General features: G+C 38.6%; 1 protein-coding gene across 1 annotated transcript; it reads left to right on the forward strand.

Moving 5' to 3' along the window:
• Positions 1-543: 543 nt before the first annotated feature.
• DUS4L (dihydrouridine synthase 4-like (S. cerevisiae)) lies at positions 544-9,473 on the forward strand. The gene is made up of 6 exons (XM_010024587.1): positions 544-650; positions 896-1,017; positions 4,452-4,569; positions 6,018-6,140; positions 7,038-7,264; positions 8,881-9,473. Exons 1-6 carry the CDS (start codon positions 544-546, stop codon positions 9,126-9,128), a joined length of 945 nt encoding a protein of 314 aa, XP_010022889.1. The 3' UTR covers positions 9,129-9,473.
• The last annotated feature ends 4,831 nt before the right edge of the window (positions 9,474-14,304 follow it).

The following is a 14,304-nucleotide window of genomic DNA, read 5'->3' on the forward strand; positions in this document are numbered from 1 at the left end:
GAGCAGCGGGAGCTTTCGCCTGGCATGAGGAGAACCTTTCTTCGTGAGGCCTGTGGGGCAGGGCAGGGGCTTCCCGGAGCCGGCCCTGCGCTGAGGGGTGGCTGAGAACCTCCCCTCCAGCCCGAGCGAGACGCGAGCCCTGGGTTGGGCATGGTTACCCAGAGAAGCTGTGGCTGCCCCATCCCTGGCAGCGTTCAAGGCCAGGTTGAAGCAACCCGGTCTGGTGGAAGGTGTCCCTGCCCGTGCAAGGGCTTGGAACTGGATGATCTTTACGTCCTCTTCCAACCCAAACCCGTCCGTGGTTCTGTGAATGAAAACACAGCGGTGTTACAGCGTGGGGATGGCAAAGTACAATGGGGCATGGGACTGGTGCTCAGCAGTTGGCTGTGGCAAAAGGCCTGTTCCAACACTGCAAGCGAGGGCCTGCTTGCAGGATGCTCTACTGAAAAGCAAGCTGCTGCATGGCCTGTGAGAAATAGCTGAATGACTTCTATTTCAAACACTGCTTGTTTTTCCAGATGTTAAAAAGATTGTTAATTATACATGATTGGTGACCTAGAAACTAAAGAATGCCAACTGAAAGATCCCATGGATTTGTTTCATTCTGGGCAAGTTGTAAAAATATGTGCCCCTATGGTCCGCTATTCCAAGTAAGTAACTGTCATGTCAATATGTTTTCAGTATATTTCCCGTAAGGAAGTTTATCTTGACTGTAAGAAATGGGGATGATTACATTTTTCTCCTTTAGTTATTTAAGACAGACAGATGTGGGATATATTTTATCTTGTTATAATATTAGACATCCCCAGAGTACTGCATGTCAGAACAGTGTTTTAGAACAGCTAATCAGGAAAATGTCTTTACTATTTATTTTTTAATTTTCGTGTGTCTGCAGGTTGGCTTTCAGAACCTTGGTTAGGAAATACAGTTGTGATTTGTGTTATACACCAATGATAGTGGCAGCTGATTTTGTGAGATCTGCAAAAGCTAGAGACAGCGAATTCACAACAAACAGAGGTATTTTTTCTAATAAACTGTTGCCTTGTCAGAATGTTTTATGTGGTGATAAGCCAAATTGGCCGAGTGAATGAAGTCTGTCACACAGCTTGACATCCATTAACAGTTTTGGTATACTGTATCTGATTGATTATAAAGCCATAGAAATATTCTAGGTAAAAGTAAACACATTCCTGTGACTGTGTCAAATGAAATAGTGGAAAGCTGCGATCTGCGGTGGGTTGACCAAACATAGGTGGCCATCAAGCATGATCCCACACAGCTGTTCACTCATTCCTCCTCCACCTTCCCAGAAGCACAGGGGGACAACAGCAAGAACGAAAGCAAGAACTCATAGGTCAAGATAAAGATAGATTAATAAGTGAAGGAAAGAAGGAGATAAAAAAAACCCAACTGATGCAAAGGCAATCACTTCCCACCTAGCACTAGGAGACCAGTGCTGAGTCAGTCTCCAAGCAACAGCCACCTTGTTGCTACCACTCCGGTTTTATTGCTGAGATTAATGTTATATAATATGGAATATTTCTTGGGCCAGTTTGGGTCAGCTGTTCCAGCTGTGTCCACTGCCAATTTCTTGCCCACCCCTATCTATCTGCTGGGATCAGAAGGAGGCAGACTAGGAAAAAGAGGAAGTTTTGACACTGTGCAAGTACTGTGCAGCAATAGCCAAAGCATTGGTGCATTATCAACTGTTTTTGTCACAAAATCGAAAACACAGCACCACATAGGATGCTATAAATAAACATTAAAGAAAAGAAAAATTAATTCCATCCCAGATCCAGTATAAGTACATGCCATTCAGACCCAGTACAAGATGGTGGTAATATGGTTCTCCCAGCAATTTCTGTTTATTTTATGTTTCAGAGATGAACACTTAACTCATTGCTGGGAAAAGTTTTCTGGTCTCTAACACAGATGAGTGTGGATAAAAGTTTAAAAAATATTGCTACATTGTGTGTGATTCCATAGTGGAATTATGGATTGATTAAAGAAGCAGGGTTTCAAGTTACCTGGGGTGAAAAGTGGAAGGGGCTGTTGTCATGGAACCAATAAATTGGTTGGTAGACTTGAGATACTGAGAGTGTGATAAAAAGGAGTAAGACCAGGAAGTTGTGGTATGGCTAGCTTTGATGAGGAGAAACAAAGCTTCAGGCATGGTTCAGAAACATGACCAGAACACATACAAAAAGAAGTACAGAGTCCTGGCTGTAAAGTAAAAGAGACAAGCTGTATGAAATATGTGGGTAGAGGTGACAGTAATGATACAGATCTGCTGGCATGAAGTGGCTGCAGTAGAAGAGTGTAACAAGGAACACAGAAGCATAGGCTGTGACTGAGGAATGAGGAGAGCACTGCTAACATGCTAGTAAGATCAGTGTGTAGGATCTATGAAGTGTGATGATTTAATCTATTCAGACCACTGAATTGGTGGGTTTGTAAGTGTATATATAATAGTGGGGGAAGTATATTTCATTATTTTAGTACTGGCTGTTTACCATGGTGTGTTATACAGAGCAGTTACAGAGATGTAGACTTATTACTGGATATCAACTTTAAAAAAAATATTAATAATTCTTTGTAAAAATAAGTAAGTAAGACCATAACTGACAATATATATGCATCAAAGCTCCACCAAGCCCCTAGTTTGCCCCCTTTGAATTTACTTACATTTCAGATCTATACAATGTCCCGTGGCACTGAAGTTCCACAGGTCAGTTAGGTAGTGTATTCTGGGGGATGCAGCGATGGGAAAAAGAGAAATTCTCCCTTACACTGTAACTTTGCTGCCTGATAAGAAGGCGTACAAATGAAATGTTACAGTATTGTAAACAACATCTTTTCCCTATTCACTTCTTTCATCATGGCCTTAGTTTTATAGGCCTCTAAAACATTGTGCCTCGGACGGTTTTGCCTAGAGTATAGTATTTACATTATTAGCATTTAGGCTTTTAACAAGTAGCTCTACAACAGGTTGTGAAATCTTACTGTGGTTTTGTGTTTGACTTGCCGGGCTCTTCGGCGATTTCGTCCTCTGGTTAGTGCAGTAGTTTGGAATACACAATTACAGTTTCTGCTTTCCATTTCTTTGGCATTGTTGTTTCTTTGTTGTTCATTTCTCAAAAAGAGGTAGATGTTTTTTGTGGCTGCTGCTATAAAAATTAATATCACTAGGCTCAATGTTTTTATTACTTAATATGCAACCAGATATCCCAAAGTAGGAGGGTGGGATTATTCCAAAATATTAGCTGTAACAATGTAAACCTCGACAGCTAAAGCACTGTATTAAATGGACTCTGTTTTGAAAATATGCAAGTGATTTTTTTTTGCTTGCTGTGTTTTTAGGTGACTTCTAGAAGTGTCTCAGCTTGACTGAGAGGGCACTGCTTTCTGACTTAAGTTCCACTATTTCCACAACTATGTATTTTCCACTAAAACAGAAAAATCATCACAAGCAGTTGTGGTCTTTTCAGTAACAGAAATGCACTTGCTTTGTGCATTTGCTGTATCATCTCTTTTCATCAGTGCTCAGATATCCCCCGGCCTCTTAACCACAGCAATTGTTTATGTAGAAAGTGAGCGCTAAGACTGAGATATTTTTAGATGCTTTTAATGTAATGCAGTAGCTGTAGAAGAGGAGAGCATGTTCCAAATGACCATCTGGCTCTCTGCAGGGGCTTGGTGAATCACAAATAGTTCAGCAGACCTGAGTTGAGGAGCACTGACACTTTGGTTTCCCACTTGAGATGAAGCTGCTAAAGCTGCCTCTGCCCCTGTGTTCTCATTCCAACTCTTCATATCACATTGTGGATAAAAATCAGCCGTGTTGGCACAGAAGAAAAAGATGGGCTGGGATAAGGAAGGGAAGAGCTTGTGTGTTGTTTGGCTCCTTTCTGAAAGGTTGGTTCTGTAAGCAAGTTTCCTACCTGGCAAGACAGCCAGCCATGTCAGTAAGGCATAGGGGCAGCATGCAGACAAGAAGGGGCAGGTCAGGAGGGGAAGCATGAAGATTGCTGAAAAGTAGAGAATGCTTAATTTCACGTATCATCTTTATGAAAGATGAGCATCTGACCAGTTTCAGTCAGAATATGTGTATGTTGAGCCCGCAGCTGTCTAGGGCAGATATATTTGTCTGAATTCCCACCTCTCCTGATAGGCGTACTCATTTAATAACCACTGGCCAGCTACCTCTCTTTATTTGTGATCCAGGGCTCACAAAATCACAAAATAGTCAAGTTTGCAAGGACCTCCATAGGTCACGTTAGCCAGCCCCCTGGTCAAGCAGGGTCACCTAGAGCTGGTTGCCCAGAACCATGGCCAGACAGTCCATAAATTAAGAATTTGGTTTTTTTATTATTATTATCATCATCATCGAGAGGGTGGGGGGGTTGGTTTGTTGGTTTTTTTAATCTCTAAGTACCTTTTCATTGGAGTAGGTGATCATCCGTTGATTGTTCAGTTTGCTGCTAAAGAAGCACAGGTTTTGTGTGATGCTGCCCGTATCGTCTGTCCTTTTGCAGATGGAATAGACCTAAACTGTGGCTGTCCTCAGAGGTAAAGATTTGAAAAAGCTCACTGAAATAATGATGAAATAATTTGAGATTAAAGAATGCTGGTCTTCATTGTCATAGTCATTTCTGTCTTAACTTAAAAATAGACTTTGAGAGAAAAAGAGCTTTTTAACCTGTCAGAAATGTCTATGTGGCAAGACACTGTTCTGAATGTTCTGAGATGCCTGTCACCATGGTGAGACTGGGAAAACCAGGTGTATTTGCCAACCTGCCTTTTTCATTTCTGAGATACTGAGTATTGGCTCAAGAAGTGAAGTGTCCATTCCTTCTTAGCAGCTCTTAAATATGCATTACCAAAACCAGCTTGCTGCAAATAATTTGGAGAGTGTTTTGAGAAATGATGTGGCAATTGCCAAAATAATGAGGCAAGTCCTTGATGTCTCAGACTTCTGCAAGTGAAGGATAGTCTCTAAAATATAATTATACAGATTACATTATTCAGGAAGTGCTGAAAAGAATTTCTTCCATCTTTTATTAGGTTTGTAAGTACAGTGAATTAGTGATCTACTCCTCACTTAAGTTGATAAAGATTTTGTCTTGACAGTGAAACAGAGTAGTAATGCACAAATGAAGATTCTTGCTAACTGGTTCAATTGAGAACCATTTATTACATGCTTGTCAGGCAGCCTTTTTCTTAGTGAAGACCTCAAACGTAGGAAAGCAAAAGATAATACTACGGTGCCAATACTTGTCTATTCTAATTAGGTTGTCTTGACTTAAAATTACAGTATTTGAGAAAAGTCTTTTCTGGAGAGATCTGAGGCTTCAGAATGGAAATGTTTTTTGGTTTTTTTTAAGCTAGCTACAATTAAGTATGCCAAACTGTAAGTTCCTTTTAGGACAAAAATATATGCTCACATTTGAATCCTTTGTTTCTTGTGCGTGCTGTTTTCAAAATAACAAAACTTTGTGCACTTTAATCTGCCTTTATAAGAAAAAATATTGAAGAAAAAATCTGTTGCTGCTAAGTAGAAGCAAAGTTTATTTCATGCCAATCAGAATAAAGTGTTCTGCAGTTGAGGAAGAACAGAATATTACCGAACTCAGATCCTTCCCTGCACTTCAAAAAACTGCCTTTTCAATCCAAAGTAATTTTCTGTTTAGAAGAAATCCATGACCCAGTGGAGGGGGAAATACCAATTTTTTTATTTTATGTACGCTGTAAACCACTATTGATTAAATGTTAATTTATCTTTCTTGTGAGTCCATTTTGTGGACAGAAAATTGAACTGGAAGAGAGTAGTAACTTGTCCAAATGGAGACTGAACTAGGATGTAAAAGCTGGTGCCAAACTGCAAATGAATCATTGATCTACAGTGGTCTACTCAACCACACATTTGGAAGGTTGTAAGGAAAGAAACCGATGTATCTGACTGAAATTGATCTGCATTTTTTCAAATATGGAATACAAATGTTCTTTTTCTTTTAAAGGTGGGCGATGACAGAAGGTTATGGTGCTTGCTTAATAAATAAACCAGAGCTCGTTCAAGATATGGTGAGACATGTACGGAATCAGATCGACAAACCAAGATTTTCAGTATCTATTAAAATAAGGTAGATCTAACCTAAGTGCTGTTTGTGGTACATGGAATAATCCTTTTTAAATTTTTTTAAGAAACATGTTCATGTAATAAATACACTATATGTAATTCTGTTAATGTAATACTACACATTATAATATTTTCCTTACATGTGAAGACTGCTGAGATTTTTTTGACCCCAGATGAAAGAATATCTGGGAAAAGTAATCCCAGATTTAGATAGTAGAATCAGCACAGGCTTTGACTACTTACCCAGGTAACATACTGGATGCTATGAGTTTTCTTGCAATTCAACTGACATGAAAGTACACGTTAAAAGGTTCATGGTTCCATAAAAGAAAAGCAGCACAGTGTGTATCATCACAAGGATTTACTCTGTGAGCTGCTAGAGGCCAGAGCCACATTTGCCATAAAGGGAAAGGTAACAAAACTGCTGCTGCAAGGAACACATCCTGTTCCCCTTCTGTAAACTGTTGCTTTGCATTGCTTTGTACCACTTCCGCTATTCATCCACACATCCCATATGGCTTTTGTATATTTGCCAGTTAAGTTTCAACACAGTTTCAATCTTTTGTGAAAGAGGAACTACCATAAATTAGATTTTCCTTTTTCCACAAAGTAAGCAAAATAATAATGTTTGGTTTAGAATCTTTTGGGCACCCTTGCTCAATCTCTAAAGTTTATCATGTATATTTCAGAGATGTGATATAATTAGGAAATGGTAAATAGTACTTTCCATACATTAAACTCATATGTCTTTATTAGAACAAACAAACCAAGCCTCATTATCTTCCAACAGTAATATTTTCTTTAGTTATTTATACAAATCTGTGATAACTCCTCCTTATGGAGGACAGCTTTTTATACAGTTCAGGTAACTATGTAATGTTTTCATTCTGTGGAATTGTAGGATCCACGAGGACTTAAAAAGAACAGTTGACCTGTGTCAAAAAGCTGAAGCAACTGGAGTTTCATGGATTACAGTACATGGGAGAAGTGTAGAAGAAAGACATCAGCCTGTACATTATGATGCAATTAAAATAATTAAGCAAAGCATGTCTATACCTATTGTGGCTAATGGAGACATTAAAACTTTAAGAGATGCTGAAAAAGTTCATCACTTGACAGGAGCAGATGGTAAGATTAAACACTCTATCTTCTAAATAAACTCATATAAATGACATTTCAAAGTATTTATTTTAGCTATAAGTAGGGTATGATTTGAGTTCTTTACACTCTTTGAGGAGACAAATGAAGGAGGGTGTTTTAGATGCCTTACAAACTCATAAACAGAGTCACTTGTAATAAAAGCACTAGAGCACTGCTATTCAAAGCCACAAATAATGATTTCCAAGACAAATTACAAAAGCCCTTTGCTTAATTATGCTATCTCATCACTCAGTAATGGAGTTCAGGGGGACCTTCAGACATCCAGTCTATCTCTTTCGGGAACTGAACATCTTTTAAAGAACTGTAAAAGTTCTTTAAAACTTTCCACTTGGAAATCTCTACTTCATGCACATAGGATCAGATTTCTTACCATAAGAATATGGCAGGAAAAGGAACTATTGTTAAGCCAGATATTTAACAGTTAAGATGGTTAGCTTGAAGGACACAGTGAGGTATTGCACTCTCTTATCTGTGTGTGTTTACCGTGTCTTACACTTCAGTGCTAAAATTTGAGGATTTTTTGCAGGATTACCCTGCAGTTATTTAGTCACAGTAGATTCCTGCAACCGTCTATAGTTACAAGACAATACAGAAATTCAGTACATGTTTTGAAGAGGGGATCTATACCTACACACTTTGGTCTTTCAGCTAGAGAACAGCAGGACAGAAAAGAGTGTCATAAGGAAAAGTTCATGTGGCAGGTTTCTTTTGACACTATTGGTGTTTAATAGCAACAGCAAAGATCAGTTGAACCAAACTGCTGTGCTGCTACAGTGACTTTCCCCAAAAAAACAAAGCAGGAAGGAAGTGTGTAACAGGAAAGAATATTTTCATATCCCAGCTGACCTTCAATAACAAAATCATAAAGCATCAGCTTTTTTCTGTCATATACAATAGTGAAAGAAATTTTTCATTTTTTATCTTCCTATCTTTTAAGAAAAGACTAAGTATGATAGGTTATATGTTGACAGTGCAGGAAAACAGAATTGCTTAAGCACAAGTAGCACTTGTATGGGTTTATCTGACAATTTGGGATTACAGTTGCAAATACACTGGCTTGTTCAGAAAGATTTACTGCAGATCAAGAACCATGAGATTTATATAATTGAGACATCAAGCTCTTACTGGAAGAAGGATTCTAGGTCATCAAATCAGCCGAGTTGCACTAAAAATAACTAAACTTAGCATACTGCTACTCTTGCATCTTTCCATTGTAATATTATGTTAAAAAGGCAGGTTTGTATGTGTGTAGCAAATAAAACCAAAATACAATTGAACTGCAGTTTCAGAAGTAGGGAAGAAAGGCTTCTGTATCCTGAGCTTCATTTCACAATTCTGGAGAGATCAATCTGGAGACCTCATCAAGTGGAATGTGTTGACAGGTGTTGTAGGTACTCTGAGATTTAGATTGTTAAATGTATTTCTCCAGTACAGCTATTAATACCCATCCCTGTTGGTCTTCTGTTACTTGCCTGTTAGCTTTGGGTGGTTGTCCTGAGGAGGTGCTATAAAAAACCTACAGGAAGATTTCATGTAAAATTTAAACTATAATGTAACTTACTGCTTTAATTTCCAATTTGAAGGTGTAATGGTGGCTAGAGGACTCTTAGCAAATCCGGCAATGTTTGCAGGATACGAAGAGACACCTTTGAAGTGCATCCAGGACTGGGTTGACATTGCTCTTGAGCTTGGAACTCCTTTTACGTGTTTTCACCACCACTTAATGTACATGTTGGAACGCATAAGTTCAAAGCAAGAAAAAAAAGTTTTTAATGTTTTATCAAGTACCTCAGCAGTATTAGATTATTTGAATGACCATTATGGTGTGTGATAACTGAAAGTATTTTAGTTCTATATGAACTTGTATTTTTGCAATTGTCAATACATTGTTAAAGTTTTAATTGAGTTTATACTTTCTAGTGACATTCCTATACTCAGTAAGTATTTTCAAAGTTTTCAGCATAACATTATGATCAGGGTGATACTATATATTTTTAGTATTTTTATGTCAGCATTTTTCACTCTAGAAAATATTCCAGACTACACAAATATGGAATTATCTTTCCAGTGCACTGCTGCACAGAGGATTGATTATTGTAAGACTCCAGTAATTTTCATTTATTTTTTCACCAAACAACTGCATACAGCAGTGTTTGCAAAACTAGGGCCTTTCTTACATAAAACCTCCTAAAATCGGAAGGACTACTAATAAATAATACCAAGAATTTCAGACCAAAAGAATACAAAGGGAGCAATTATAGAAGTTTTTGCCTTAACTGACTAAGCTGTACTTTTAAATTTGAGTAGATGTTTCAAGCCTTCAAAAGACTGTGAGGCCTTGAAGCCCAGCAAGGTGTCCTCTTTTAAATTAGATGTTGCTTTTGCAGACTAAAACTTTCTACACTTAGTTACAATGCAGAAAAATTCCACACTTCATGTAGTGAAAGAGACCTGGAATAGATAAACGATGATGGAAAGAAGTAAGAGTAAAATGAAAAGGTAGTTTAAACTACCTCAATATACAAACTTAGCTGAATCTATATAATACAAGACTTGAAAGTTCAATCTAACTAAATTCAGTTTTGTTTATTTACTGTATAATGATTATATAAAAGATTAAGTCCCTGTCATCTACCAAAACAGAACTTTCCAGGTCAAAGAAAAGCCGACAGATTTTCTCAGTGGGGCTCTTGCAGTCCTTTCTGCCTGCTGGTATTTTGCTTATCAAAGCATGACAGCCACTTGGCTTTGAATCTTTGTATAGGAGGGAAATAGTGAAAATTAGAACAAGATAGTAACATTACACACCAGCTGCACTTGTTCTGCAAGGGAAATTTCACAAGTCTGTACAGTACAATTATTTGTAATTAAATAATGTTTTCTTTGTATAGTTTACACAGAAATTCAAATCAGAAATTGCTTTGTTTTCTGCTTCAGACTTCTGTGAATATACAAGTGAATAGTTCTAAATTTTCTAAATAAATTACTTGGTTTTCTATACAATTGTACTTTTTTTTAATTACACTATAACCTATGACAACCTGGGAGAGTTTGCTTTTGTTTATACTTTGCAAATCATTTAGATATCTAAATTCTCACAATTTTTTAATGTAGTGGCATAAAACGTCATTTTTCATAGTGATTATGTCCGATTTAGACATATGAACCTAAGTTTGAAAGGCACAACCTGAGTCATCAAATCTAGTTCACTGTTTAAGACAGTGGAGTTACGTAACTCTTCCAGTATGGTCACCTTCCTGATGTGTTAACAAATAGAAAACTACAGACATGCTTTGCTATCATAGGCTAATTGAGAAAATCTCTGCAACCTTTTTTGGTGCAATAGGTTCTCCATTCCTTCAGACAATTGCTTTTTTCACTCTTCTGGATTGTAATTTTTTGTTGACATTGGATGAGCAAATTATATGTTGTATTCCAGGAAAAGCCCCCAGCAATGTCTTCTGCAGTTAATACTTCTCTTCCTGATGCCTCACGTTTCCTTGACTAATATTCATCATGTAATTTCTAAGCTCCCAGTTTTACAGCAGAAGTTCTTATTTCTCAACTGCATGTCATTGTATTTAGGACTGCTCAATTTCCAGGCTCAAGTTCATCCAGCTATACTACAATACTCAGTTCTCCTCAGTTCTGAAAATGCTTCCAGCCTTCTGCATTAGAATTAAAAAGTAAAACCATGCAACTGAAATGTAGAAGAAAGGGATTATTGAAAGTACTAACGAAGCCCTGTGTGAGCATTTCCTTAAGATCTTTATGAATTTGGCAAGCATCTATTACCTGTCCCATTAGCCACAAGGAGCAGAGAAGAAAAAGTTATTTATTATAATCAACACAAATGCAAGGCTTGCTTGGTTTGGTTTGGTTTGGGTTTTTTTTTGTTGTGGGGAAATTGAATTTTTGAGGACTTGAAATACCTTGACCTATTTAGGAGTTGAATACTTGATGATTTTGAAGGCAGCAGTTGTTGTGCCTGTGTGAGATCAATCATAGAGATTTCTGCCTGAAGTACAAGATCTAGGTTGCTGTTAACACCTAGTAATTAGAGAATGCTTTATCTGGCCAATTATGCACCATAGAAGTCCAGAGAAGTTTATCATCCCTTTCTAAGAATGAAATTAATTGTAAGCCTTCTTCCCTTGTGAATTTTGTATGCATCTGAACACACTCCACTGTGTTGATGTAGAATAAATGGCAAATTGGAGCTTATAGCCGTACTCTGAACAGCCATACTGTTGTAACGTACATAAATTGCTAAAGATGGGAGTTAGCTATTTAACTCCCAGCATTGTTTTAGTATATGGTCATATTTCTCATTATAAGCCATTTGAACATGGGAAAATCCTCATCCCCAGTTTAAGGCCTCTAGTTAGGTTCCTTCACCTGTATATGTTCCTAACAATGTCACCTGGTACTCAGTCTTTTTCTAATTTTCAAATTTGAGTCTATTTTCTAATTTTCAAATTTTTAAAAGTTTTCCTGCAAGTAACATAAGATACAAAGTTTTGTTTCATATTTTAGGTCCTTTGCCTCCTGCGACTGGTCCAGCTCTTTGTCCAGGGTGCTAAGCCACTCTGCACAACAATGCCATATTCTTGTAATGCCGCTATTTACTTCCCTGCTGCAGCAATCCTTCACGCAGCCCATACAATACCATTTTCTTTATTCCTTACTGGTAGGTTGTTTCTTAGGTCTCTTCTGTGTCTTGGGTTAATGCAGTGTGTAATGATGTTATACTAGCCATACAATCTGTCATACAAGACAAACTAGAATGGAACAAGTTTGAACTTTGCCTTTTTTTCAGCAGAGGATTAGTCAGATTTCTGTCCTCGCACCAGCTGCTAATACACAGGTGTTTTGTATTTCTACTTCTGAATACCTTGTCACCTTATTGGTGGGAGAAAAAATCATTTCTTTTAGCTGTAATGTCTTAAGGTTCGTGAGGTTTTATTCCTAAAGCAGCCAGCCATTATATATTTTGAATGGCATATTTATCATGCTGTAGGATAGGCAGCCTTAACTCAACAACCCAAACTTGTACAACTTCAGTTAGAACAACCCCCAGGAGTGACAGAATGCACTCAACAGGAGAAGGGAGGTCCCACAGGTGTTTGCAGGAGGCTTCTCTCTGTTCCTCATATCTTACTCCAGGTTGGTGGGGAACGCACACCAGCTGCAGCGGAATTGCACAGCAATCGCTATAGAGTGAATCTGAGATCTTACAAAGCCCCTGAAGTGAAAAAGCAGAGTCTCTGGCAGCAGGGATGTGCAAATAGGGTCCTATCAGTATGACGATAGGCTGCTGGGACAGCAGCTTACTGTGCTAGTAAGGTGTACACAGCTCAGAAACTGAAACTGCTTTGGAATTAAAGGACAGAAAGTATTTAATAACATTTTAACAGCTTCAATAAAGTATAATGGCTCTAGGCCAATAGCTAAAATGTAATAACCAGGACATACTAAGAGGTTATGTTTTGTCTATACTTCTGATTAAATATGTTTATGAAAACATGTTAGAAATACTTCTTAAAACTCAAGCTGTTTCCACTGCGTAGATTGGACAGAAATAGCTGGCTGTGTCACTCGCCAGTACTTGTTATGCATAAAAAATTATTTGGGATATAACCTTTCATCCAGACATTGCTTGGCAGCAGCTAGAAAAATGTTAACACACTGGCTCCATCCCCAGGCCACAGACCTGTGAAATTTTAAGTGTAAACAATTTCAGATTGTGACCAGCTGCAAACAGCTCTGCTCAAAACTGCTTATGCAAGAACTTCCTACCCCATGTCAGTTCCAATGGATTAAAGTAACAAAGAACTACTATTCACTGCATTTAATCTGTCTCATTTTAATGGAAATTAATCGGGACAGTATTCCCAGAGGCAAGTAGTAGTGTCAAGAGGGCTCGTGAAGCCGGGCTAGACGAGGTAACCTCTTCCACCTGCAGCACCCCAGGATCTGTTAGGACTGCAGGCAGTTAGTTAAGCTGCTGGGTGGGCCCTGGCCTGTGCTAACTGATATGGGCACGGAAAACTGGGTATGAACGACACGTGGAACTGCCAAATGTGACATGCAGCAGTGTGAGCTGCTGGTGAAAGCTGCAGATAGCTCTGGGAGGGATGGCTGGATTTCACCAGTGGTTAATGAGGAGTTAGACAACAACTGAACATCAGAAACTGAACTACACAGGTAACTGGAGTAGTTTTGTGGGTTCTTTCAGAGCTAGAAACTCAGAGGGCCAAGAGAGCCCGATGACTGTATCAGTAGCTGATTAACACCACGTAACACCAAGACAGCCCAAGTAATGGTGTCAGAAATACTGAATGTGGGTGCAGATACAGCAGAACTAGGAACAACAATGAAAAGTGATTAGGGGGAGGTTATACAGGGGCAAAAAACGGGAGTTACAAGGGTAGCAAAGAGATGGTCAAGAAACAGGAAAATGGGTACCAAGGTATGGAAATAATGTGCTTGGAGCCTTGCTATGCTGGTAGAAAGCACCACACAGCATAGTGGGATAGAACAGGATTTTCTGAATTGTTTTATTCATGAGGTCCAAACACACGCGTTTGACAGTGTTTGAGACTCTTATTTGGTTATTATTTATGGTGTCTTTATGAGTACTGGACTTATTTTCCTGGAGAAAACAGATTTGCAGGATCTTAATACATTATAGTATTGTAACGCATGGAGTGGGGGATGGACAGGTAGACATAGTACTTCAGTTGAACTTCAGAAACTAACGAGCTGAGCTGAAGTCCCTGATCGAATAAGCTCGAGTCATGGGGCAGTGGGATGATTGCAGCAAGACCCCAGAGCAAAATGCTTACAACCATTCCCTGAATGTGGAAAAGGTATTTAACTTTCCTCAACATGTAGGTCCCTGCATTTTCCAACGGGAGTGTGATCCTTAACGAAGTCTGTCAGGCTCGGTCATTAGTCCAAGTCTCGCCCTGGGTCCGGCCAGAGCCCAGGCAGCCTGGGGGGCA

Source organism: Nestor notabilis, unplaced genomic scaffold (genome assembly GCF_000696875.1).
Source record: "Nestor notabilis isolate BGI_N333 unplaced genomic scaffold, ASM69687v1 Scaffold27011, whole genome shotgun sequence".
NCBI classification, from domain to species: Eukaryota; Metazoa; Chordata; class Aves; order Psittaciformes; family Psittacidae; genus Nestor; species Nestor notabilis.

Bases quoted from the DNA above. Each gene is read 5' to 3' on its own strand.
- DUS4L (XM_010024587.1), top strand. From the start codon at position 544: ATGATTGGTGACCTAGAAACTAAAGAATGCCAACTGAAAGATCCCATG. The intron at 651-895 runs GTAAGTAACTGT...GTGTGTCTGCAG, and splicing joins CCTATGGTCCGCTATTCCAA to GTTGGCTTTCAGAACCTTGG. The intron at 7,265-8,880 runs GTAAGATTAAAC...TCCAATTTGAAG, and splicing joins TCACTTGACAGGAGCAGATG to GTGTAATGGTGGCTAGAGGA.